This window comes from Bombus pyrosoma, linkage group LG6, assembly GCF_014825855.1.
Source record: "Bombus pyrosoma isolate SC7728 linkage group LG6, ASM1482585v1, whole genome shotgun sequence".
Classification (NCBI taxonomy): domain Eukaryota; kingdom Metazoa; phylum Arthropoda; class Insecta; order Hymenoptera; family Apidae; genus Bombus; species Bombus pyrosoma.
Window position 1 is genome coordinate 12,376,266 of NC_057775.1, and position 27,132 is coordinate 12,403,397.

At 38.0% G+C, this 27,132-nt stretch overlaps 3 protein-coding genes across 6 annotated transcripts in view; 2 read left to right on the forward strand and 1 right to left on the reverse strand.

The window, feature by feature from the left end:
* LOC122568817 (N-alpha-acetyltransferase 15, NatA auxiliary subunit) overlaps positions 1-3,577 on the forward strand; it is a 45,183-nt gene extending 41,606 nt beyond the window's left edge. Inside the window, exons 9-11 of the mRNA XM_043729012.1 lie at positions 1,363-1,556; positions 1,633-1,741; positions 1,894-3,577. Of these exons, the coding sequence (XP_043584947.1) occupies positions 1,363-1,556; positions 1,633-1,741; positions 1,894-2,411 (821 nt within the window). The 3' untranslated portion in view covers positions 2,412-3,577. The remainder of the gene's footprint in view (positions 1-1,362; positions 1,557-1,632; positions 1,742-1,893) is intronic.
* On the reverse strand, positions 3,576-6,966 carry LOC122568818 (deoxycytidylate deaminase). The gene is made up of 5 exons (XM_043729013.1): positions 6,794-6,966; positions 6,471-6,712; positions 6,157-6,370; positions 5,787-5,894; positions 3,576-5,539 (listed from the first exon to the last, which is right to left on the reverse strand). The coding sequence occupies exons 1-4, from the start codon at positions 6,841-6,843 to the stop codon at positions 5,798-5,800; spliced, it is 603 nt and encodes a 200-aa protein (XP_043584948.1). The 5' UTR covers positions 6,844-6,966; the 3' UTR covers positions 3,576-5,539; positions 5,787-5,797.
* A 2,952-nt stretch (positions 6,967-9,918) lies between these two features.
* Positions 9,919-27,132, forward strand: part of LOC122568296 (growth arrest-specific protein 2-like) — a 29,702-nt gene continuing 12,488 nt past the window's right edge. Inside the window, exons 1-3 of one of the 4 annotated variants that reach the window (XM_043727899.1) lie at positions 19,041-19,344; positions 19,922-20,250; positions 22,803-23,242. In XM_043727899.1, the coding sequence (XP_043583834.1) occupies positions 23,023-23,242 (220 nt within the window). In that variant the 5' untranslated portion in view covers positions 19,041-19,344; positions 19,922-20,250; positions 22,803-23,022. Of the gene's footprint in view, positions 10,212-10,574; positions 10,597-19,040; positions 19,345-19,921; positions 20,251-22,802; positions 23,243-27,132 lie in introns of those variants that run through there. The other 3 variants (XM_043727897.1, XM_043727900.1, XM_043727898.1) reach the window with 3 other exon arrangements.

The window sequence follows — 27,132 nt, forward strand, 5'->3', positions numbered from 1 at the left end:
CATAATTGGAAAGCGCGCAAGTGATTTTCGTGTTATAAAACTGCATTAATAGGACGGTAATTAAGCCGTTAATGCCCACTGAGCAAGTTAAGTGTAGGGGAATTAGCGCAATAAACTCGAACCTCCTCGACCGCTTCGAACAGTACTTTCCACGATTAATTATAAATCAGAGTGATCGATGCCGGGACTCGTTGCAAATTTTCATCTAATTAGAAAAGAAAAGTTTTCGTCAGAAGCCTGGCTGTTACGAAGCGCCGATCCTATCGATAAACACGATGTTGCAACCATCTCTTCTAGCATCCTTGTTTGAATATTTTTATTAAAATTATACGTTGCTTGCGTAATTACCTTCGATTCTTTTCTTTCTTTCTTTTTCGTAGAAAAATCGATCTCGAAAGAAGGTTCCTGACACGGGGCCCGTCTTACTCGATTCTTGCACGGTCTGACAAAATTTTACAAGGCACAGTCGCCAACTGATATTTCGTTGTTATAAATGGAGCACTCCTATACTATAAAGTTGAAACTATAAAATTTATTCGGGAAGTTGATCGTGATCACGATCGCGATAGGGACAGGTTCCACCTTTCCCTCCGGTAACTTACGATCTCTCACGGGTAGTGTCGGCGGGACTGCACGTGACTGCGGTGCACGCGTGACACGTGCACGCATGCCAGACCTACAAACGGCTGTCAGTAGGTCTGACCACGACCAGAGGCGAGGAAAAGTTAGACAACGTTTTGCGAAACCGACCGGAATCGCCTTTGCCGCGCGACGGAACCGCTTGACCTTGGTTCGACACAGCTCGGGCGAGCTCGCGCCGGTAAAAGTGGTGTGCGTGTCGAAACCGCGTCGGGGACAGTTTCAGCGTTCACGTATTTATCATTGCTGCAATTACGATGATATTACGGTACTTGAAAATTCAGGACAACAGGGGAATTTCTGCTGTTAGACGCAATTTACGTGCGCTCGCTGGAAAAAAGGTACAAGGCGGCTCGTAAACTAGTTATTGAATAAACCGTTGAATAAACGCGTGTTTTCAGCCTTAGGGTAATTGAATGAGTTTAGATCTTTCAATTAGGGTACGATGAATTGGCATTCTGATACTTTGCCTGTAGACAGGAGCGTTGGATTAAGGGAATTCCTAATGAGTGTAATTTCTAAGAATTGATGAAATTCTCTCCAAATGAATTTCCAATGACAAGAATAGTCTTCGACGTCGTTGATGTATCATGTAACGACGGCTTATCAAGTTTATCGCTGGATTTATTTATTTCGTTCAATCGTAGCAAATCAATTTATCGATAATATTATTACCATCGTAATCGTGCGTGTTAATAACTTGCTTTCGTTTTCATTTTACAGAAAATCTAGCGCCATCAGAATTGAAGAAATTGAGAAACAAGCAAAGGAAACAACGTAGAAAGGCTGAACTGGAACGGCAACAGGCTGCCCAAGCCCAAGAAAAAAGGGAACAGCACAATAAGTCGCGACAACAGACTGATCCCGATTTAGAACAGCCTACGCTAGATGAACTTATACCAGAGAAATTGGAGAGGGTCAGTAAATCGTGTAAATACGACGAGTTAATGTCCTCGAGATAATATGAAATTTGATTCGAGCTATTATTTTCAGGTTGAGGATCCTCTCGAGCAAGCAATCAAATTTTTACAACCACTGCAAGACTTGGCATCGAACAGAATAGAGACGCACCTTATGGCATTTGAAATATACATTCGTAAAGGTACGTAGCAATACAGCATTGGCGACACAAATCATTCGTAACATTCTTGTTAAAGAAGAATATTAATAATAATAGTTGCAAATAATCATTGATTTTTAAAGCAATGGATTTTACTATTAGATTGGATTAAAAAAATCAAACGCCTTTTGCAGGTCGTACGTTGTTAATGTTAAGGTCGATAAAACGTGCGCATGGTCTAGATCCTAACAATCCGGACCTCCACACGTGCCTGGTACGTTTCATGTTGCATACTAACCGCTCGCCGTCTGAAGGTCCAGTAGGCGAGGTAGTAAAGCGACAAACTGCAGGGATCTACTCGACTTCAACGCCCACCCAATTGAACGCGGAATTCCTAAAAAAGAATCGAAACTCACTGCCGCATTTGCTTCAGGGTGCGAGGATGTTGTACGTCCTGGACCCGTCCGCTCAAACAAAAGCTCTCTCCCTCGCCACAAACATTGATGATCTCGAAGGTGTAACACTGCAGAATTGTACAAAAGTATTGGAATCGTTGCGCAATGGTGACTTTGGCCATTGCGACTCTACAATTGCCGATTACATGGCGAAATGTCACAAATACTTCCCATACGCGACCGCTTTTCGACCGCCGGAGACAAAGTTGACGGTGACGATCAAGCATCAAGAGAAAGAGAATTCCATCAAGAACTGATCCAGGCACGCGCTATCCAGCGTTAGCGAATCATTGCGTAGTTAGACGACGAGGCAATGGAGGGGGAGTGTGCTGAGATACGCTCTGATCTACGTTTAAGAAAAAGAACAAAAAAAGAGCAAAGAAACTAACGTTGAATGTAAAAGGCACGCGAACGAATGAACATATGTAGTGAAAGAAGAAGCGAAATTGGCGGATTTAATATTGATAATTATTAAACATGTATTATACACGAACTGTTCCTGGGGAGATCCATGTAGTGTGAACAGTGCTGGGACAGTGCTGAATAAATAATCTTTAATAATAAATTATAACATGATGGGACGCGAGACAAGCGCCTCTGGCACGGTCCCGAATTTTAGGTGAACGAAGAAAAGGTTGGCTTTAGCTAAATATTAATTAACAATTGGAACAGAATGAATTAAACGAGCACTCTATCAACAGAGCGGTCACGTTGAAAAGAAGGATTGACAAAGTGTGAAAATGTTTAGTGCATAGATGGGATTGGGGCAGGGCAGGGAGGGATGGGGTGAAGTACAGTGTGTAAAATATATGACGTGCGTAAACTAACACATTGGTACAAAATACAAGACTTGTATACATTCGTATGCGCGTTCTATGAATATTTCTACTTGATGTTAAGGTGTATTATTTTCAGCGATGTCTACATAAATACTCTACTGTGTAGAGTTGAGAAACTAGACGATCATCGAGCACCGATAATTGTACCACGCATGTTCGTCGCTACTTTTTGAGAATAGACTTTGTTCCAAGTCATATACTAACTTCTCTAGTTCACTTCATTCGCAAAAACCGTTCAAACTTGTAAAGTGAACGATCTAATGTTTTCTTCTAGAAACACAATTTTATTCCTGTGTTTAAAGCCAGGGTAATAATCTACGTTTGGATTGGAGCCCTGATATTCCATCGAGATAGCAGTCAATATGGAAATAGAATCCATTTGCGAAAGTCTCTGTGAAAGTTATTATAAGAACAATAAAAGTGCATATATTGTGTACGCAGATTACCAAAGTATATGATAAATCGAAAACAATAAGTGTCAATAGCAAAACAAGCAAACGAAAAAAATATCATACATCTGTATGTCAACGGATTACAGAAATTTTAATAAAAGGTAATGTTCAAATTTACCGATACAAATCGAACGATGTTATGATTGCCTCGTTTATTTTTTGAAATACCAGTACATACTTATAAGTCGTGAGTTTCCTTTAATGAAAAAAAAAGTAAAAGAATTCACTAAGATACAGATACTAAAAACTAGCGATAATGTTTGTATATACTTCACCTACTACTTTAATGATATATATGTATAAATACATATACACACACACACACACACACACACATTTCCTATCTTATTTAAGTCATAGAGTATAATTTTGCGATTAGTTAATATTATGCCAATGTTGAAAGCTCACTCAAAGTCGACTTAATGGTAATCATAAAAATAAGATATTTGCATCAAGTCATAGTAATGTATATTTAACATTTTAATTCATTCGTAACATACAACGGACAAAAACTCAATACGTACATCCAAAATTAATCGATGGAATAATCTTCTATCAAAATACAATGAACATAATTGTATTGATTAAACTGATACCTTCTGTAAATGCATGGAATGTTTCTCAGGGCTACATAAATAATGTCGTAACATAAGCGATAATGTAGAAGTTTTACTCATTCACTTTACCATTAGTCATTTAATTATTGTACAATGCAAAGGAAATATGATATGACCACCATGCTAGTCTATCGATATACGAAATGTTTCTTCTTGTAAAAGACTATCATTAGAAAAATTAATGCATACTATCATACATCATTCGTGTCATACTCAACTTTTCGACCATGCATCTACCGAAGTGTTGCTATCTTTTAATACTATTTTTTTTATAATACATTATTTACAGTACGCTTAAACTCCTGCATAATTATCACATTTCGAAAAAAAAAATATATATATATTTATATATATATTAGTTGCTCCAATCTTTATCGGAGGTTGTTACCTCAGTATAAAAATTTCTACTCCGCTCATAAGTAATTATTAAATCTTTAAGAAATAAACAATGTTGATTAAGGATGGTACATTAATTTTTAGAAAATTCAGTTTAGATTTGCCTTTGAGTCCTTGATTTAATCGTACGAGCAAACGATAAGCATGGGTACCTCAACCCATATCCTCTTCCATCTCCTCATGTAAATGAATTCATCATATAGGTTTCATGCAAAATTTTTCAACGTATACGATTAAGTTCTAAGGTGATTTGTTATTCGAATTAAAAAGACTTAAAAGGAAAAAGGACATAAAAAAGAAAGGAATAAAAATTGGAAAATGAAATCAATGATCACTTAAATGTGGTCATTACTTTAATCATTGTATTAGTAATATGCTGCCATTTGCAATAAGCTGTTATTATATTTTCTGCAATCGCTATTTACAGATTGAATAGTTTGTGATTTGTTCAAAAATTGCCCAAATTTTATGATATTAAAGGATAACATTTATACAAACAAGTACGCTTTTTACAAATGTTAATATCTGCGTTTATATATAAAATACCCATACATTTTTACAATATTAAATATTTTTCTATATGATGAATTCAATCATCACATGTAATTACTTACTTTATGTAACTTTTCTCCATTATAGCGGTATTCACAAACGTGAAGTAATATTTTAAAGACAAGAACATGGATATGTATAGTATGTATATAAACGTATCATTATCGTATGCATCAAAACTCTGTGTTCAATTCCTGTTTGTTGTTACATTAATAACAAGTCAACATGAAAATATTATATCACGTATCAACAATCGCCTCTCCTTCAGTCGTTTTGTAAAAAATGATATTGAAATATTATTTTATCATGGAAATGATACACACTTGTTACATGTTTCTACCATGCCATATTTGATCGTACTACTATTTACACTTGTACAGTGCATCGTTTGCAATACTGTTGCAGATAATATTACATCTTGATGAAAGCATAGTATCTTTGTATTATTGCTAAATTCTTTCACTTTCTGTACATTGTTTTATTTATTTTCCATAATATTATATGGATAATGTTAAAATTACAAATAGACCTGTAAAAATTAAAAATAAGAGGTATTCCTATTTTCCATCTGTACCTAATTTAGTTTTGCATGTAAATAATGGTAATCAGTCTTTTAGTAAATGAATATCCAGTAAAACTGTAATTCATGTTTATGTTAAAGAATTAATATTAATTACAGATTTAAACCTACAAAATGTCATTAAAAAATGAAATAAATCATGAATATATACACTGAAAAGCTTTTCATTACAGACATTGTCATCTTTGTCACTTACATTATTTTGGTTCAACTACTTCCATTTTCAATATTTATTTCCTTATTCTCAGAAGAGTCGATCTCACCAAAATCAATAATTAACTTTTCGTGCTTAGGAAAATATTTGCTAGAAAAAAATTTATAATGTTATTAAATAATACTACAATAATAGTGTAATATTATAAATGAATTAATGTTAATACAGTTTAGACATATATTCTGCACATATTGAAACGCATGTATTAAATACTAGAAATTTGAATTTTAATTAATAATTTTAAGGAAATAAATCGTGTCAAGTAATACAAATCTTATGGTTTCTTGCCATAATCTGACACTCATACAAATTTAATAAGAATAAATATATGCGATCTGCATAATTCAAATACCTATATGTAACACCTGCGGCATCAAACATTCTTTTCGCAGCTTGAATTTTCTTCTTCTTTGCATATTTATCTGACACATATTTAACTGTTCTTATTCCAGACTGTATTATTACCTTAGCACATTCATTACATGGAAATAGGGAAACATATATGGTACAATTTTTAGCGTTTTTACAACCCTTATTTAAAATAGCATTAATTTCTGCATGACATACTGCAAATTCATTATTATCATTGTTACAATACAATATTACATTATATTATATAATACAAATATGATCATCTTGACAATTAATGAGATGTCATTAGCTCACCGTATAAAGTCTTTGTTTCCAATGGATCAACAGACTCTTTGGTCCAAGGAAAAACATCATCGCTACAACCATTGGGCATTCCATTATATCCAATACCTACAATTTGCTTATCTTCGTTTACTATACAAGCACCAACTTGAGTATGAGGATCTTTGCTACGTTTCGCACTTAAAAAGGCCAGAGCCATAAAATAATCGTCCCAATCTATATAGCTTTTTCTTTTATCGCTACTAACCTGCTCACTATAAAGATACAAAATTCATGTTACATCAATCAAGTAACTATTTATTTTATTAAAGGTTAGAATATCGTATGTAATATACCTTTTGGAATTGATTTTTTCGATAATTTCGATGTTATCTTTTGATGTCATTTTTGTTAAATTTTATAATTATATAACTTTTACGAAGAATTTCTACTTATGATTTAATTCAAACTACTTAATCAGTGAATCATAACACAACCCGTTATGTACACATAAGAAATTAAGACTAGAATAATATTTTACCAAGGTAGGAAATACACCCTTGAAGTAATCATTAACAAGAAAGGCGTGTTCAAAATTCCGTCATCCAGTTAAACGATTACAAAAGACCGTTGCAAGCATATATAGAAAACAAAGATCATTGCATCATTACAATATATCCTTAGGATTCAATAAATAATTATTTAAAGTGCCTATATAGTTATTTAAAACACGATTATTCTATTATTTTGGAACTTTGAAATTAAAAGTTTAAACTTGTAATTGCGCTATCTACAGAGTAACGGGTGAACTACAGTAAAGATTGCGCTATCTACAGAGTAACAGGTGAACTACAGTAAAGGTTGCACTCTACAAACTGTACAGGGTATGTATTTTCAGGTATGAGAAAGGTTTCTTTACAACCGGATTATTCATGATAAAGTGTCAAACATATATATATAATATCTTATAAAAAATAGAATAACATTATACCATACAGAATAATTCTAATTTTCTTAAATCTATTGAATTACATTAATATCAGTTTGGAAGGAAACAATAAATAAAATTAATTTATCAAGATTGCAGAGCAATTGATCTTAAAAATAGTAAGTCAATAATAACTTTTGAAGTATGATTGATACATTGTAATAATCGGTGCATGGTAGAGCTTAGGGCAAGTTTCTTAGACACGACAATGGTAGTTCCTGGTACCGATAAATCATTATTTTCATTTTAAATTTATTCTGATACTCATCTTTAGCACATTATAAATTATTACATAGTATACGTTTTAATTTTCTTGCTATTATACTTGTATATTATTTTATATTGAAATCGATTTAAAGTATTTATAGACAGTTCCGTCGGAAATAATATTATATGATATATGTACATATTACCATGACAAATTGAACAAGTGGAATACAGATAATAAACAGAGGAGTTACACGCGAATGTGAAATCGGAAAAAGTGCCAATATTTCATGATATGTTTCGTGAGTCTCGCAATTGAACTTGTGAGATAATGCTTGGTGAGTGGCTTATCGAAACATACATTTACTGATAATTTGTCAGTTTATTATGATAAATTTAAGGAGTGCAATATTTCTTAATTATTCCACTTAATATTAAATGTTAGTTATACGTACAGCATCTCCTTTTGGGAAAGATATTTGTTCTTTATATTTCTACTCTCTTTTTTTCTTGCAATTAAATAATCACTACGCTTTAAAGATTTATATCTGTATCTAAATGAGGATTTTTGTTTACCATCGATAATAAATGATAAACGAGCTAAACCGTTCGGAACCCTAAGCTGCTGAGGCTTTTTTAAACGCCTGCTACACAAATGAGTATACTTGGGCGCGGCACTGTAGACACGTTTTTCAGGCCTCAAGTATACTTAGCGCTCCCTATAAAAAGGGCTAATAATTCGTGGATTACGACACCCTTTACATAATCGGGAGGTTGTAATTAGTTTCCGCGTTAAATGAAATTACTTTCTTGTAATTGTATGAATTTTAACTAGCAACTAATCACGAACAATGAGATCTGATATTTCCCGATATAACTTTCTAATGCTGTAAGTATTAAAAGAATAATATTTTTCAATAATAAATAGTTTTATGGAAAACAGTATCTAATATGTAAATCTAAATTTCAACGAGAACTTATACATTATATGCTAAAATATTCTAACTGTACCTTACATCATGAGCAATGAAAATACTGTTTTCAATGCATGCTTATTCTAGTCTCGAACACGCTATAATATTTTACAATACGTCAGTACGAGTAAGAGTGCAGCTACTGAATGAAAAGAGGTTTCTTCCGCCAAGTAACGCGGCTAATAAAGTAATTTGCAGGATCGTGACGCTATTCTTTGGGGAACCATCACACCCTCGGAACTTTCTTCACGCACGTGCATTACCGTTTAATTGTACCCTGCATCCCTGTTGTGCATATTACATCTCCTCTCTTTTATTCACTTTATATTAAATTAATAACCACGCAATCATAATAAAACTCAATTAATCACAGAACTTTCAACTCATTAACATTTCTTCCTACAACTGTATAAATAGAAGAAAACGTTAAAATTATCCATCGATCTTCTAATGCTTTCTTCCATATATTTTCTGTTAATATTTCTTATTTCTCCAAAAGATAAACAAATAAAGTACTGAAAGCATCGAACTTGAACAACGTACGCACACACGCAAAGAATCGAATTTCTCGGCAGCACGAAGCGATAAGGGGTAGCTCGACGATGTCGAAAGTTGGTCCAGGGAGGAGGATACGAAGGATAGTATTCCTGGCCGGCAGAGAACGGCGAGTATTGATTAAGGGGTTCGTGGGGAGGTATCCTCGTAGTCGAGGGGATTTGCTCTGTGAATGCGCGCGGGGTTAAATGGAGGGGGTAGTCATGGGGTTGAAGTACACCGACACGAAACGACGGGGGTGTTTGGCCGATGTACTTGTTCGAAGGATTGCACCCAGTGGGTGCGTGTAAAACGCATGCGCGTCGTAACTCCGCTTTCGTACGCATGCACATTTCTGCGTGTATTTACAGTGCACGGTTGCCGAGCCGGTACGCATTGGCGGTTTGCACGTGGCGTTCCCGGTGATTGACGGACAAAAGAAAAGGGGTTCGAGTTGCAAAAACTACGAAAGTAAAAAAGAGAAAAGGCAGTCAAAAGAAAGGTAGCTTGTCTCTCGGGCCGTATATATATATATATATATATAATCTTTCGGGTAAAACGTATACATCTTCGTAGCGAGACTCGCGCGTGAACGATCGCCTATCTCTCTTCGACTCACAGTCCGAGAGTAACGAGAGTGATCTCTGTCAAAGTCGCGTCTCGCGTGGTGTTTAGTGTACGCCGGTACATACATGAAATACACAATATAGTGGCCGTCAGTTCGGAGCGTGGTCGGCTGGAGAAACAGCGGGAGGTTCGTCCGTCTCGATAACACCTCCTTGTCGCTCTCCTTTTTTTTCGCATCCATTCGTCTCGCTCTTTCGCCGTCGCTTCCCTCCCTCTTACTCTCACAGCGGCAACAGAACCGGCACTGGCACACCGAAGGGCTGCAGTTGCGATCGGATGATCGACGAGTACGCGTCTGTTGTGCGCACTGTTGTGTGTTCGTCCGGAATGTCAGGTGTCCTCTCGATTCTTCGAGTTTCCTATCCTCGGTGAATTGGAGCGACAGCAGAGCTGAAGCTTTGAATCAAACAACGAGTATGAGCGATGTTCACGAGGATCCGTAAGGTAACTTACGTACTTACGTATTTTCCATTCGCGAATTGTAGGTTATACACGTTGGTTCTTATAGTGGTTACACCGGTTTAGTCGCTATACAGATTTGTTTTACAGAATTGTTCGATGCGTGTCGAAATGTGGTATTAGTTTACGTTTGTTTCCAAGAAAAGACTCGAACGGACGAAAATCGGTCAGTAATCGGAGAATGTTATCGAGCTCTTATTGATTATTTCCTTGCTATACCTTCGGCTCTCCTTTTCCGTGTAATCGTGGTCAACGTGATTTAACGTTTTGGACGAGTCTAAAAGTCCTCTCTCGAGGACTATCACGCGTATGAGAGAAGGAATCTGAAGAAAAGAAGTCGGAACTAAACTGTAGCTTAATATAATTAAAGGTAAGGATATCTATAGTAGATTTCGTAGAACGTCAGAATAAATGTCACATAATCGATGTAACAATTAATCGACGAACTGCGAGATTCTCTCGCAATTCTTTCCGACTCGATCGATATTCGCGTCTGAGTAGTGAGTAATTAATCGGCTAGTGGTATGATAGCACGAGGTACTTGACGTAGCGAAAGTGGCAACAATAAGTAAGAGTTATCCCGGCGGTGATAACCCTCTCTATTTGCGCGATAAAATGTTTAGACGCAAATTGAATGCAATTGAGACGAATTGCGAAGAGTTACCAACTGAACGGGGACTAGTGAAAAACCGTTTATACATATATACCATGTTGGCCGTCTGTATATTTTAATTGACGCGATGAACATCGTTGTTCGTGCTTCGAGTTAGTTTATTTATCGTGACTGTTCGACAGTGGTTATACGGCAGCCGAAGCTGTAATCTTGTCCCCACGTGTTTATCCATTATTTCAGTTGAAGCCTCTCTTACACTTTATTAACACTCATTGTTGCCAAGTGTTTACCTCTTTAGATACGAGAATACGCATTGATTGGTAGTAATTGTCATCGGCTTGATGCTTATTATCTTCCTTTGTACGACCTGTCGACTTTAAGCAACACAGTAACTACGTTAGATTGAAAAAAAAAAAAGAAAACACACAATGAACATATGCGATTTAATATTCAGACAGACGTTACGGTATGTATATGTGCTAATTTTTTAATCTTTCTGTCCACGGGCAGCGAATTTTTATGCATTTACGCGAAAGTATGAAATATCCAAAGAACGATACTTGTCATTAATACGTAGTGGGTGAAACAAATCGCTGCCTAGGCTCTGCTCTTTTAGTATTCGCATAAATATCCACAGCCTACTGGTAATTGGGCAACGTCTACGATTTTTCGTTTATACATATAATAGGAGTATGTGTTGAGATTCAATCGGTAGGTGTTCATTTAATCAAATACAAAGAAATAATATAAAGAAAATTCTTGGTGTAAAGTAAAATTGGAGAGTGAGGGGTCGAGAAGAAGATTCTCGGAGATACAGATGCGGGATCAAGTTTGTAATTGGAAGGTAACATCCGGTCCGGTTCTCACAGCAGGACGATCGGCTTTCGTTCGGCCGTGAACACGCCGTGGTGGAGGCGACGCAGGATCGTGAAAAGACGCCAGGCGAGAATACGGTCGCGACGAAGCTTAAACGTCGTTTGCTCGTGTGTGCCGCGCACATAAAGTCATTAAAGAATTTCTAAGGCGTCGGACAACGGCCTGCCTCCGCGAGCTTCGTTACACGCCATTGGCGAGCGTACGGTGGACGATGTAACAACTACACGTATTTCGTCTCCTCCTGGTGATTAGTGGTCGCCTTTAACACTCATTCGTTTCTCGTGTCTAATTGACACGTTGCGACAAACCAGCGAATCGCAGCTAGGGGATTCAGCTCCGTTTGCTTTCCAGCGATCTGAATAAATCAAAAACAGACCATTCAAAAATCAAGTGTTGGAATACTTTCGTGAATGTGTATATAGGTCAACCTGTGTATATAAGTCGAATCTGGTTTTCGTGACGATAAAAAATTGTATACTGCGTTTGGTTATTCCTTCGCAATCGAATTTTTATTTGCTTACGAGTAAGTAATTACAGGTGATTATAGTTTTTTATTCCGACGCGAGATACAAGGATTAATAATTGTTATAAGTAGACTGTTTAATGGCGGAATAAACGCACGAGGATAATGTAACGAAATAAAGCCCGAAACATATTATACATATTACGGTTATACAAATTTCCAAATACTTATATTATGGATACGTCTGCTGTGTGTAATGGTTAAAGGTAAAGGGTTTATAGATAAAACACGTAAAAAAAGAGGTAACGATACTGCGAAACTGTTTAAGATTACTGGGTCGATCGGAGAATTTACACGCTAATAGACATCGCGTTTAATAGATATAACTTTCCTGTAGAAATATAGTCGTTGTTACGATAATCGATAGATCGTAAGTCGTGATTCCAGGATATTTTTTACGTACTTTTATATTCTCAAATATTTCGATTACTGACATAATTGAAAAAAAAGGAACAAGAGCTCCGAAGAGATTGCCATGGCAAACTTTTTCTTCTTTCTGTCCACTCATTTAACTCTTTCTTCGTATCTTTCGAAAGCTATTCAGTGGTATTGCATATGCATACAATTGCAGGTTTCGATGATTCACAGCAGTTACATTTTCCTCGACGATAGCGTGTCAACTAAACACAAGATCTTTTGAAATCGGTGTTCTCGGAATCGATGTAATTACTCAATCCGAAGCTTTCGATTAATCGATTGCATAATATGTTCCCTGAATCCGTTGACTTTGCCATATAAGCGCAAATCTATGCGGGTGCATCTAAATTGCAAACCAGTCTGATGAAAGAAATTTTCTCTTTTCCTTCTTGTTTTAAAATATGAACGTGGTTGAAATTTTAGAGGCAAAACGTGTGTTTACAACGAAACTACCATGGTGTAAGTTTAACGAAGTCACGACTTCGAAACCTACGTGTTCCGCGAATGCCTACTGCATACAAAGCACTGTAAATAATAACAAAAACGTTTACGGTGCAGATCGATAAAGCGTTCGATTGTCGAGAATACATTTTGGTCTTTGTTTAGCGGGGAACAATGAAGAAGAAGGCTATTTTATTATTAGGTTATTATTTTTAAAGATTCTTAAGGTGTCATATAGGATAGTCCTAGTTCCGTTACAAATTGGTTTCTTTTATTAATTAGTATGGTTCATTGAGCAGAGTAATTAGGAGATCATCTACTTAAATCTAATGTTTAGTGAAATTTAGCGAAGGAAGGTTGGAACATATTTGTGAGGGTCGGAGTAAAATGGAAGGTAGAATACAAATGGATATAGTACATACGCTGCACGAGATCTTTGGTATAACAATGGGTACTTATGAGCCTCACAGGTCAATTTTTAACCTCTGAATCACAGGGTTCATATTTAATTGACCTTTCTCTTTCAATTTATAATCGCATTTACCTTTGATAAGTACATTGACTTTGATAAAGTTAAATAGGTGTAGGAATGTTTCGCCGTTGATTAATATTATTTCTCTAAAGTTGTATATATCGTATAATTTATATTTCATTTTTTACAATATCACGATCGGTGATTTGGTTTATTTATTTACTTAAGGATGACAAATAAGACACAAAATTTTCGTAATAACTCCGTGTGCGCCGACTTTCTGATTAGTAGGACGTTCTGTAGCACATCGCACGGACTTACTCACACTCGCTCACTATGGTCACGCTCCAAAACTGTTACTTATTACTTCAATCTTATTACCGCTAACGGAGCATTACCGCGTTTTAGAATCGTATCTCCTCAGGTCCTCTCCAATTTAGCCAACAGAAGATTTCCTATTCACGAGAAACGTTATTTCTTAATTTTCTTGTCTCATCTCTACGCTATTTTCCGAATTACTCTCCACCAAATATAAATGATCTTCATTTCCATCATGACGGTTGCGCCTCACAATCAGAATGTTACAAGACGACCTGCTAGACAAAGATTGATAGAACTAATTACGATCGAACGAGTTAAAAGATTTTAATCGACCAACCGGTCTGGTTCTTAACCATAATTTTCTGCCGGTCTATTTTCTTTGTCCCTTGTCAGGATCGTTGGATGGAGGGTTAAAAGGGCGTCCCATCCCATCTGTTTTATTTACGCGCAGCATATTCCCGTCAGCGACGAGGTATTCTCGTTCTTCCTAGTCTTTTTTTTCGACGGTATATAGGGACAATCCCAATAACTCGTCAAACGACCAGGAAGAGGCAACACGGTACCTCAAACCACGCAGAAACGTATGGCCTCGTGGAACGGTAATTGGATAGGCACGCTCTGTTTATGCGATTTAATTAGACCCACAGAGCTACGGCGTTTGTAAATGGAATCCTGCGCACGGATTCCTTCCATATCTTTTCTCATTGACTGACATTGAAATAAAAAGTGCACCATGTACGTGTTCTGGAGCGGCGCCGGTAATCACGATGGCTTTCTACGCTCCTGAAATCGAACTCGATCGGAAGTCGATGGCGTGCCTCGGTGAATACGTTCCTCCACTTGGATCGATCAATCGCCACGCTCGAGAATGATGATTAATTGCTTCGTTCTATAACAGTTATTCAATTTGATGATTTCAATAAGTGAATTTTTAAACCTTCGGAAATTGATATATTCGGTTAGTTTGGTTGATTTAGTTGTACTATCCTAGTAAACGTCACGCTTTACGATTTTATTTGATTTTCATTTCTCGGATATTCCACGATTTCTTCTTTTGTGCCGTGAACAGATTCCCTAGATCTTTAGAAGATGAATATATTAAGAATCGAACCAGCAACCACTCAACGCGCTTGAAACTCGTAAGATCAGATCTTTTATAGGTAATTCTTTTATTATTCAAATCAGAGGCTTTCACGGAGTTTATATCACAGGCTATAGAGCCAACACATCTCACTGTTTTGTTGTAATTTAGAAAAGTATGTGCCTGGAATTATTTTTAATAGTAAACGATCATTGGAATATCATCGTATGAGAAATAGTAACGAACGTTGTTACCATTCTTGGTCTGCGAAATATTTACAAATTCGAAACGAACACGTAACTTTTGCACTCGTCTTCGCGTAAATCTACTTTGCATCGTTCGCCGCCTATGCACACGGATTTTCCTGTATGAAAGTCTACACAAAGTCAAGAGAAGTTGTGCGAGGAAACGTTCACGTTGACGCGGTCCAGTTCGCCCGTTGCATTCAACATTCAACGTGTATCTCTTCGCTACCCTTGCGAAGGAGGAAAACCCTTAATTAGAGCAGCCATGTAATTATTCAAGAAGCTCGGCTTTTTAGCCGACAAGAAAGACCGTGTGTAACAAACGATGGAATGAATAAAACTGCGTGTTTGCAGGTTTGTCGGAATTTTGAACGATAATACGCGCTGTGCAACGTTTCCGTTTTCATCATCTGATTCATTTCCCTGGGATCAATGGTGTCGTTTCTGAATATTGCTATTGGAAATTCGAAAATTCAAATTCAAAATTTGGACAGTTGGAGATCAAGAAGTTTGAATATTTGAAAATTTAGAAATTGAATTCGTATAGTTTACAGTTTGTAGATTTGTATAGTTGAAAATTTACGGATTTCAAGATTTGAATATTTGAAAGTGTGAAAATTTAAAAGTTCGAGAAATTATGTAGATTCGAAGTAAAGATTTCTCTTAGAAGTTCCACGATAAGGATCGTTTTCTCTCTCCTTCTGCTTGATGCTTCTACCGCGGCAAAGGCTGTTATTATATTCAACCTGACGAAGTTCATCCGGCATCGGAACTATAGCAAAATGCGTCGAGCATGTTTCGACGTTGAAATTCATTCAAAAGGCAAATGGAGTCGCAACGAAATATCCGACGTGGGACGCGGAATAAGATAAATTACATACAGCAGTTTATATTCGCATTTAAAATGAAAATATTCATCACTGCTTGATAATTGAGGAAAAAATGATCATAGAACCGAAAATAGCATTACATCGTTACGTAGCAGTCTCACAGTACACAGTCGTGCATTTAAGATACCTCTGTTCACGTTACAGACCATTGACCACCCTCAACGAGCTCTTCTAATTGCCTGACCGGTCAATCTCAACAACCGCAATACTTGAGATAGCAAGCATCTCGGATCATTATCGTGTCATTATGCTAAACTAAATGACATCGAAGCGAAAGGTTTTTCAGCGCTTCCAGGAACAAACTCTGTGTAGTTTAATGAAACATAAATCAAGTCGCGTTCAACGATGTACACATAACGACGCGCAAAATTTTATCAAATCGTATTATATTCAACATTTCTGTCTTAATTCGTTAAAATTTCATTCGCGAGTTCGACTGTTCCTCAAATTTCTTATCTATCGACAAAGATTCTCAAAAATTTGTTAGTAACGTTCCTCGTAGCTTCCTCGAACAGAATCAGCCAACTCGAACTTTTTCATTTTATCGTTCGAAACAAAGCTTGACACTTGACCAAAGTCTTTTGCATCAAAAGACTGGCTGAACAAAAAGTTGGGTGTTTTTCGCCCCTTTTTATTCCCAGGCATCTTCCAACTCGACTTGTTTCCCCTCGCGCTCACAGATTGTCTGAATGGAGAACAACAGAAGAAGAAGCGGCGCGCTTCCGGCGGATCCAGTCGTATCGCTTTCATCGCGTTTCTACCGGGGGCCGGGCACGCGACTTTGTCGGCGCCTTTTACGGATCACAACGACGGTATCTTCCAGCGTAATCCGCCACCCACGTGTCCGAGTGTTTGCCGCGCGAACGTAAACACCGATCGTGCACACGTGAACGTGTATCCTATCGATTCGATTCGCCTCGTAGTTCCATTGCCTCCGTTCACCACGACGCCTTCGGTCTTCGTTAAAATACACGTGACCTTGTTCTTCGAAATTACGACTCTTGTCCGGATAAAGCAACACGTGGGTCAAATCTCTCGCGAATACCGTTGACGCAGACTACGCAATGTGCGTCATTTTTCAGCTGCTCTTTCGAAGAACGCACCCGCTACGGCGTTAATGGCGCAGAATCGTCAACACGGTGTCAGTGTGTTACACACGTGGTCTCAAAACGTGGCGTGGCGGATGATCGCTCACGCGTGAGTCTCGTGTACTTACTTACTACGTACCGGACGTGCACACGCCGGCATGGATGAGATTGTTGGTACGGTGTCGTGCGTTTTCGCCGGTTGAACGAGCAGTCGAGTTTTCTGGGAAGCGTCCGGGAAGCCCGACGACCGATCGACGATCCAATTCAGCGATTATCCGAGCCGCGGGTACGATTGCAACGGGTCGTTGCTCTCTTAGTACACGTGTGCTTCGATGTGGCTTTCCTGCGACTAGCTTATCAGCTGATGAATATCGTTATCAGGGAATAAATGTGTAAAGAATATACTATGCTAATAATGATGGAGAACGTTGGTGAAAATTAGCAAGTGTTCCTCAACGTATAGCGTAATATTTACATAGCAGGCAGTGGTATTTATCCATGAAGTGGTATTCGCAAGAGAAGGGGGAGAGTAAAAATGAATTTGATGAAGTTGCTAATTTTCCATTAACGGGGACTATACTGCGACTTTTCTGTCTGCTCGCAAACAAGCGCATACATGTCGAATCTCATTTTTTCGTGGAAAGAAAGTTGAGTCGCGATGTTATTTGAAAAGTTGGTATTAGAGGGCACGGAGAAGTTTAATTTCGAATTCTACTTGAAAGTGATTTTCAACTGGGTGTGCACGTTTCGGTGCTTTCGAATGGCGGACTAACATGACCGAAGCATCTGAAACGTATCGCGTTGGAAGTAATTAGGACTAATTTGTCTAAGTACATGCTAAACCGTGTAGCAATTACACGTTAAATTTCATATTTGCTATTAATTGAATTTCTGGTTGTTTGTAAAAACGCGGTACATCGCAATTACGAGTTACTCAGAGTAATTAGCAGGGAAAAGTTCAAGGATGGAGCTTGTATATCGAAGCAATTTTTATGCACGGAATTTTGCAATTAATCTATGTATCAATCTGTGAAGCGAGCTGAAATTTTAATTAACGTTTTCCAAACATCAAATTTTCGCGACTTCGATGTGTGAAAAGTATCTTCGGTAATCCAATGACAGGTAATTTAAACATTCCTTTAGTTATTTAACTACGAGCTAAAAGAAATTCTTCACCTTCCGAGGAATGCTACTTTTGCTGGTTATATCGTACCTCTTTGTATTCGTGAAAAGAGCACGTTAGAGGAACTAATGAAGTTAAACTTCATTAATCCTCTTGCATCTTATAAAGATTGGAAAGCAACCGATATGCACTTCGATAAGTTAATTGAAAGAACGCAACCGTAACTTTCTAAAGGATGAACCCCGCTACAAGTTCTTTCACCAAAACAATCTCACGAGAATTTCTACGTAATCATAATATTTACCCGTTTCGTTACATCATTCGCGCGAACGATAGAAAAAGCAAAATAGCAAAACGAAAAAAGCAAAAGTAAAGCGATGGAACGCCAGTGGAGGAACGCTTGCAGAAACTTTTCCACTTTCCAATACACATGGTGGTACGAGAAAAAACGTTGGATTAGCGTGGTTTTCTTTTTCGATTGAGCGCGACGATTACGTCCGTTCGTGGAATACTTAGGCACGGCAAGCCGCGTTTACAATCGAACACAATTTCGCGCGTGGCGACGTCGCGTTTCGCGCCTGGAGACTTAATTAAAATCGCCATAATTTATTGGGTGCGTGGGTGCCACCACGCTCGCGACGCTGTTCGACGATCGACTCGAATCGAATATCGCGATTATCCCGCGAAACTTGCCATTCGTAAATATACGTTACCGCGAGTCGGACAGCTTGTGTCATTCTGTGGGCGATGATCACGTGTTCCGTGTTAAATTGATTAACCACGTCGTAGAAACAAATTGCATCGGGTAATCGGTACGTTTTCATGGACTTCAAATTGCGAGCGATAATATTTCGCGATTATTTTCTTGATCGAATTCACGAATAAGTACTTCAGATGGGTGTTCGATGAGTGTGACCGTGGGTGTCGTGTATTGCGTGTACAAGTACATCGAAACGTAGCGGATGGAAGAATATGTACATAGTTCCGTATGAGATAAGGGTCCCTGTTCTACCGTGATTTTTAAGAAGGTAAGGGAAATTGCAATTACGTGGAATTTGTTAGATTCGAGAAATTATGGATATACATTGTAAGAGTATAGAGTATATGCTTTGTTTATTGGCGAATTTTTTTTGTAAGTAATGTATTTCGGTATTTATATTTATGCATTTACGTATCTATGATATACACGTACGTTTATCATTTTTAAAAAAACATATCGTATCAATGACGGAACGTTTGGTATCTTTAAAATTACTCTTTCGATAGTAATTGCTCGATCGCGCTATCAAATGACTGACGTCTTCGAAATGTAGTGTATAGGTAAAGCTATATATCAATGACCTTCGAATGGAAGTTGACTGTGAATCGGTTAGAGCGACAACAACACGCAAATTCGTATAACTTCAGAAATAGCTAGTATCTTACAGTAATTAGAGAATGCATTTGGTGATGAACACTAACACTACTTCGCCATATTGAAATTAAAACACTTTTGAACTGTGTAATGACTTCCTCAAGTATCTCTGATATCATCAACTAATTCAAAGATTTTATTTAAATGGTACATCCTGTCTCGTGTACACCTTTCATCGGTGTTGCCAGCAGCAAGACCGTTGCTCCAGTTATAAAGTACAAAACGACGGATGTCCAAGTTTCAATTTCTCCAAAGGAACACATAGACACACACGACAGCGAGCGTATGTACGCATAATTAAGAGATATCGGTGGAACAGCAAACAAGAGCTCGCTCGCTATCTTGGCTCGATTAGGTTGCATCGACGCTTCACCTTGAGGCTAACACACTCGCTTCTCTGCTCCATTTGTCACGATAACGCGAAAATGCTATTAATTGGCCAGCTGTCGCCGGTAATAATCGATCACCAGGGTCGGTTAATCTACGAAGAACTCTATAACGCTCGCCCACCGAATATCTGGTAATTACTCAAGAATTCCCTATTTCTCTAAAATAAGTATACACATCGAAACGAGTCGATTATCCGAACACATATTATCATTTATATTACTTTCCGTTTGTATCTAATTTAGTTTTGTATGCAAAATAATGATAATTGATTCTTGAGTAAATGAATATCCAGTAAAACGGTGAGTCATGTTCATATAAAACAAAAAAAAAAAAAAAAAAATTGAAGTTAATTACAGACTCGAAAAGAATAAAATACCATGAAAAATGCAACAGATTATCGATATACAATATACATGCATATATGGAAAATCTTTTCACTACAGACATTGTGATTACCGCTGCTTACATTATTTTAGTGCTAATAACTCTGTATTTACTCTTTTAATTCGAAGAAATTAACGCGCCTCCATATCTTAGAACAATCGAACTATGAATAACTAATTCTGACCTCGGACCTGTTAACACATCAATAACCGCTAATGTATCATTGCACCTTTCCACGATTAAAGTAAGTCCGTGAGGATCAATTATCAGAGATTTTGAAAAAAAAAGCGTTTCGATTTCTTATCTTAATTTTTCGCGTTTCTTGTGTTTCAAGATTTCGGTAAAATTCAAATTACCAGTCTCTCGAACATAATAATATGATAATATATGAGATATCGAGGTTACACGATCATTTCTATAACTCTACACTTTGCTATTTGCAATTATCGTGCCACGCGCGAGACACCACGTGATCTATCCGCGATTACGTTAACAAATCGCATTTCCAGGCAAAAATAGGGGAAAAAAAGAAGTGAAAAAAGAAAAGACTAATGTTGCTTGGACGCATGGTCGAGAGTCGTCACCTGTTTACAACGGATTGCATTACATCGAGCAAATATAGCGACAGCAAGTTAATAGATCGATGTCGAAGGACATACGTAGGTTTGCTCGTCGATCACGAGACTATCATCTGGATTTTCATTTCATCGATTCGAATAGATTCGAATTGATTTTCCTACTTTCAGGTTTTTTACCTACATATACATGTATATGTAAGTTCCAAAGCGCAAGACGCGATAACATCGTTTTACAATTATTTCTCCTTAGAAATACAAACTTTGCCAATCTGCTCCGAAGCAATAAGAAGGCCAAGTTTTTACAAAATTGAAATTTGAAATTTTTATTTTAAAGCAAACTACACGTATCGACGTGTGCTAAATCGAACTTCTAAGCGATTTTATAATCTTTCTGTATCTCTTTCGCTAATAGTAAAGCGTATTGAACGCTTACATCAGACAGCGTTCGCCACTAGATTTACGTCACGCGAAGGCGATAGCGTTCTCCGTGGAAGCTTAGAAGGATTTATGAAGATTTCATTTTTTTCACCCATTTATTCTCCTCTGTCCTGCTTTTTTTCCATTCCCCTCGTTCGATCGTTCGATCGTTCGAATCCCACGCAACGATTCAGTAAAATCGCGAGGTTTCTGCGTGAGACGTCTCGCGTTCCCCGGGGGCTGTCGATGAATGCTAATGGCGTCGAATGTCGTTTAAATACAGAGGCGTTTGTAGACATTGCGAACGCGAGCCTCGTGGAAATTTATGTTCATTCCTTGAACCGCGATCTACCAACGACACGTCGGTGACTATATTTATTATCAGACTGCGAATATTTATGCAGATTCAAATTTTGTGAACAGAATTGAAGAGACGAAACCTAAACAGAGATTTATTTCACGCGTTGGATATTAATCATGACTGAGCCCCTGCATAATAAACCGTGTAACAAGTTTGCAGTATCCACCTCGAGGTCGAGAAGTCTCATCCTGCAGTCTCATTCCTCTCAGGGCTATTACGAAAGATTGTCGACCGGGATATTATAAACAGCTCCGCGTAACATAAAACCCATTCATTCCCGAAAACGCTACTCGAGGCTCGTTTTCCTTGCTGCCAGTCATTCGTGTCAGACTCATCTCTTGGCCAACGGCCTCTTCATCTCTTGGTCCGTTTATGGTTAACTTGTGCCCGTGTCTTCCGGCATGGATCTTGCGTCGTTTATCTATCGCATTAACAAGGAAGTTAGAGAACCCGAAAACGAAAAAATATTTAAAACTCCGTAAACATCTAAACGTCCGTAAACGCAGCCTTCCGCGTTAAAATTAAAACGAGAAAAAAAAGAGAAAGGCAGTTCCACGGAACAGATAATTTTCGAAATAAAAATCCTTAGATGTATGCCGATTCCATAAAAATCGGTCGAAATTGAAACATTCAGAGGTCCGTGTTTCTCAATTAAATTCGTACAAAAAGATCACTTATACCTTAATTCCTATAAATTTCACGTGCATCGCAACGTATACCACTTAAAAAATGGTCCTGATAACTGGTTAGATAAAGCGAGTAGATAAAACCCATAACCACTTAGCGAAGCACTGTTGTATCTCAGCTGGTTGAATCGCGGACGGCTTTCCTGGTATTTGGATCATCAAGATCGCTTCCTTTCTTGCTCGATGGCAAGAAGAAATCGAGGCAACATGATCACGTTAAGACGCACGATAAGACAGAGAGGATTTTGGTTTTCAGGTTCGCGTAATCGACAGACGTGCCGCATTGCACGGCGTCGCCGGGACTCTTTAGCAGTCGAGAGGAACCGGTGATAAATCGGTGGAGCATCCGAAGGAAACCTGCAGACACCAGACGGGCGAAAAGAGGAGGGAAATATTAAATCTGGTCTGGTGGAGGACAAGAGGAAGTGGGGCCGGTGCGGGCCACCGGGACGCTTCTCGGTCCTTTCCGCCTCAGGATGTCGTACGCCAATCGATTCCCGTCTTCGCAGCACACCCGTTATCGTAGCAGCTGGGGACCCTCTTCAGTGACTGTGTTCAATCGCGCCGACGTGCCCAGGCCCTCGCCGGAAGAGGAAGAGTACGCAGAGTTCTATCACGAGCGTCTGCACTCGGCACAAAGCAGACAGTTGCTGCCGCTGCAGGAGGACCTCGCCGATTGGATCAATAAAACGTTGAGTGAGTAGCTGTCTGATTTTATATTGCGAGATTTCGAAGGGGAGTAAGGGGAGGCAGGGTGGAACAGGGACGTGCAAGCTTGCGGGGTTGAAATGTGTTGACATCGCTGGTTGGTAACCAGAGAAACATGTGGGACCAGTGGTAGCATCGATGACATAATGTGTTTGTCAAGTGGAATTGTTGTATTGGAGGAATTAGGTGAAGCCAGGATTAGACGTTGAAGTGGCTCACAGAGTAATCGCTTGATAAGGAACAGCGAAACCTTTGAAAGGGACTGTTCTTTCTTTGTTTTTGCTTCTTATGGAGGTTTGTTCGCAAACCGTGAATCTTTGCAATTACGTTCCCGGACCGTGAAGAATTAAAAGTAGGAAATACTACTTCAGGATTCGAAGTAATTTTATTCTACTTAAAATGCATACTTTTTATAATTCGATATATAGGGTAGCCTGAATAATTCCTGATTACATCAATTCTTTAATAGCATAGTAAATAAGAATTGGATCATCCTATGCGTGCAGCTATGAAATTTTTCGATCGATAAACTAAATTCGTTCATCGTCTTGATTTGCGAGAGGTGACTGGCGCGGAAACTCGTCGTATCCGCTTCCCGCAATCCAAATATATACATTTTTATCTATCGATCGATGTTTCAATCGGTTTGTGAAAGCCTCTCATAAATTCACGTAATATTTATTACGAGTAAAGAATATTTGTTTTTTTAGAAAGAAATCACAACGTGTGAATTTTATTTACATCCAACGTTTAAAATTTCTATATTTAGAAAAAGCTCTTCGTACTTGAGATCTCATAGTGATCTTCATGGACATTTAGCAAAAGTAAATCTTGAAAATTCCAGACCGTGGAAGCGTTTTCTTATCGTAACAAGTAAGCTTCTATTTTTACGTGCTTGTGAAAGTTACGAGGTGCAGAAAGGAATCGGCATGACGTAACGAGGATCGCAGTTCCGTGCGTGTACTCGGCTGCTTTTTTTCCGTGACCGCGTGTTTTCTTCGCGATGTGGGTTCGCCTTAAAGGGACGGAGGAAAGAGCTCGTCGCTCGGCGGTATACAAGGCGTGCGTACACGGCTTTCGTAGCACACAAAAGGTTCGCATCTGGCGCGACGTGGGAAAGGATATTCGTAACATTTGGCCTTTCGTTCCGTCACGTTTTTGGCGGATGGTTTCGCGAAGGACAACGTATCCGTATTTCCCGATACGAAGATTTTTCCAATTGAACGATTTGATAGTCGACAATTTTACTAGATCGTTCTGAATGTACAGCAAGAAATGTGGTAAATACGAATAATAATTGATCGATCAATTTACCGTGGTTTGGAATTATTAGAAGTAAAGATAATCGGAGTATATTATGCAGAATCGTAGAGGTAATTAATGAAAGCGATGAGATCATAGGAACAAAGATGAGAATAAGAATAATAAGCATGTGGAACATTTATGTAACGTGTATATTGTTAATATAATAAAATGTATACCGGATGATGAACAAAGATGGGGCAAAGTGTTAGAAATATACAGAGGAAATCGAGGCTGCAATTTCCAGACTTTGTAAAAATAAAGCAAGCGATTGTAATTAACAAGGGATTGAAAAATAATTCCATTTTGTATTCGTTGATTATAAATGAATTAATATCGTTGAATTTGATTAATTAGTAATGGATGAAATGTGCATCGGTTAACCGGCGTGGATTTATTGCCGAATAATTTGCATCCGTAAAATGGAATCCATTATGACGATGCAAATCCGGCTGCATTGGTTAAGATCCTTGAGCCCATGCATGATTCAAGAAATCCTATAAGGATCGATGATCGATGTCGTATCTTGTAGCAGATTTATGTGTTTCGCACAGTAGAACGATAAAGTGACATTTGGGGAATTTTTGAAATATTAGATATATTAATAAACATGTCTGAGATATTCCTGTAGGATGTATCTTCGTTTCTGATGGATTCTTATTGGGACATTCAACAGAAGTTTGCTAATGATATCGTATAAAGGTTATAATATTTTCTTGGTTTTAGTATTGGAATATCGGTAGAAAAATGTACAAAAAGTGCCGTAAACGATGATTATTATTATTATTAATGCAAATAAAATTCTATTCGTTAGAAATTCAAATAGAAGTGGTTTAATTCGCTGTAACTGCCTAATTTAAATAAAGAATTTAAATAAAAATAGGATAATTGATACCTATAATCGTCTAATTTGAATAAAAAATCTATTTTAAACAGAGGCATGTTCCGATATCTTCGTATCAGACTCGTTTTTTTCTTCTGGATAGCTTCGTAGATCAAACAGCAACATGGAATAGCCGTCGCATCGACTAAGATAATCCGCGAGATCTCTGGCGCGATACATTAACGAACTTCAAAGTGGGTGAAAGTTCTCTTCATTGACTGGATTACACGCAAAGATCGCGAAACGCGCGTTCTCAGAGGCAACGTATAGCTAATACTACGAGAATCTTAAACCCTTTCCGCTCCATTCCATCCGAGAAAACAATTGGTGGGTGAATTCGTAGAATACGTATTCGTTTTCTCGTTCGATCCATTTACCTAGCGTTCGCTTGAAATTGTTACAGTTCCTAATTTCTCTGACGCTTCATACTTTGCCATTGCTTTTACTAAATTACAGAAGAATTGATTTTTAATTTTTAAAAAGATACGGAAGAATTTTTAAGAAGTACGTGAAACGCTGAAAAGCTGGACAAAACAGATACTCTTTCTCTACCACAGAAATGGATGTTCCTGCTTTCTTAGAAACTAATCAGTTCACGGAGAGTCTAGCGCTTTTTTCGTCTCAGGTACCAGTGTGACCGCCTTTCTGAACTACTACTTTCCTAATACGGCGATAATACGAGCCGTTGCGTAAAATAGAACCGCCCCGATTCATCGAACGTCGCACAAAGTCGCCATTCTGAACTTATACTACTTTAAGTAAATAACTTTACCTACTTGATAGCCTACTTTTGCGTTGTTGTTAATAATCTGCCTAGAGACATCCTCGAAGATTCGCAATTCACAAGACTCGCTTACGTAGAGCTTCTTTTATCACCGAACATGTTACAAAACTTGATCGATAATCCGCATTCGAATATTCATCCTGCCGAAGGACTCGATGTCTCGAACTGAAATGGAACAAGCTGCCGTTTCGTTGTTCCATTTTTATCTGGTTTACCGGTAACGTTGTTATCGATGTCAAGGAAGGTTGTTTCCGTACGAAATGTCTGTAACATGTTGCCATATATTTTGGTGAACGGAGCGTTCGGACGATCGCGGTTTCATGCGACCTCGAAGAATCCAGCCGCAAGATCTGGACCACCATGAAGGATTACGACACGAGCGGTCTCTCGAAGAAAAACGACTAATACGTGCGCCGACTGGTACCGTGTCGTCTTTCTGGATGCGAACAGATTGCTTTGAATTACGCGAAACGCGGTTGCACGGAATTTATTAACGAAACGACTCGCTGTTACTTTATTACCTCGCTATGGCGAACGCTTTCAGTCTACAAAGTACATTTTGAACGTGGAACGTGGATCTTTCGATTTTATTTCTTATCCGTTTGGTAATCTTTCTCTATCTGATTTTATTATCGAAAAGATTTAGAAAGCATCGAATCGATACAATGTATAGGAAATCGGCACTGATAACGAAAGTATCTTGATAAATATCTTCGTTCTTACGCGTACATAATACGCTTGTGCACTTATAAGACGTGAGGTACTTTCGAATGCAGACGATAAGAGATATTATTGTAAACACGAGAGAAGAATAAATAAAACTAACGCAGAGTTAGAAAAGATTAAAAGGAAACTTTCTTTTGCAAACTATCTACTTTGGTAATTCATACGTCGTTCTGAAATTCATAC

What these genes read in the sequence shown, in the direction of transcription:
- LOC122568818 (XM_043729013.1), bottom strand. Translation starts at nt 6,843, where the DNA reads ATGACATCAAAAGATAACATCGAAATTATCGAAAAAATCAATTCCAAA. An exon ending in GGAAACAAAGACTTTATACG is followed by an intron (nt 6,371 to 6,470) that starts GTGAGCTAATGA and finishes ATGAATTTGCAG; the next exon opens with TATGTCATGCAGAAATTAAT. An exon ending in GCCGCAGGTGTTACATATAG is followed by an intron (nt 5,895 to 6,156) that starts GTATTTGAATTA and finishes ATTTTTTTCTAG; the next exon opens with CAAATATTTTCCTAAGCACG.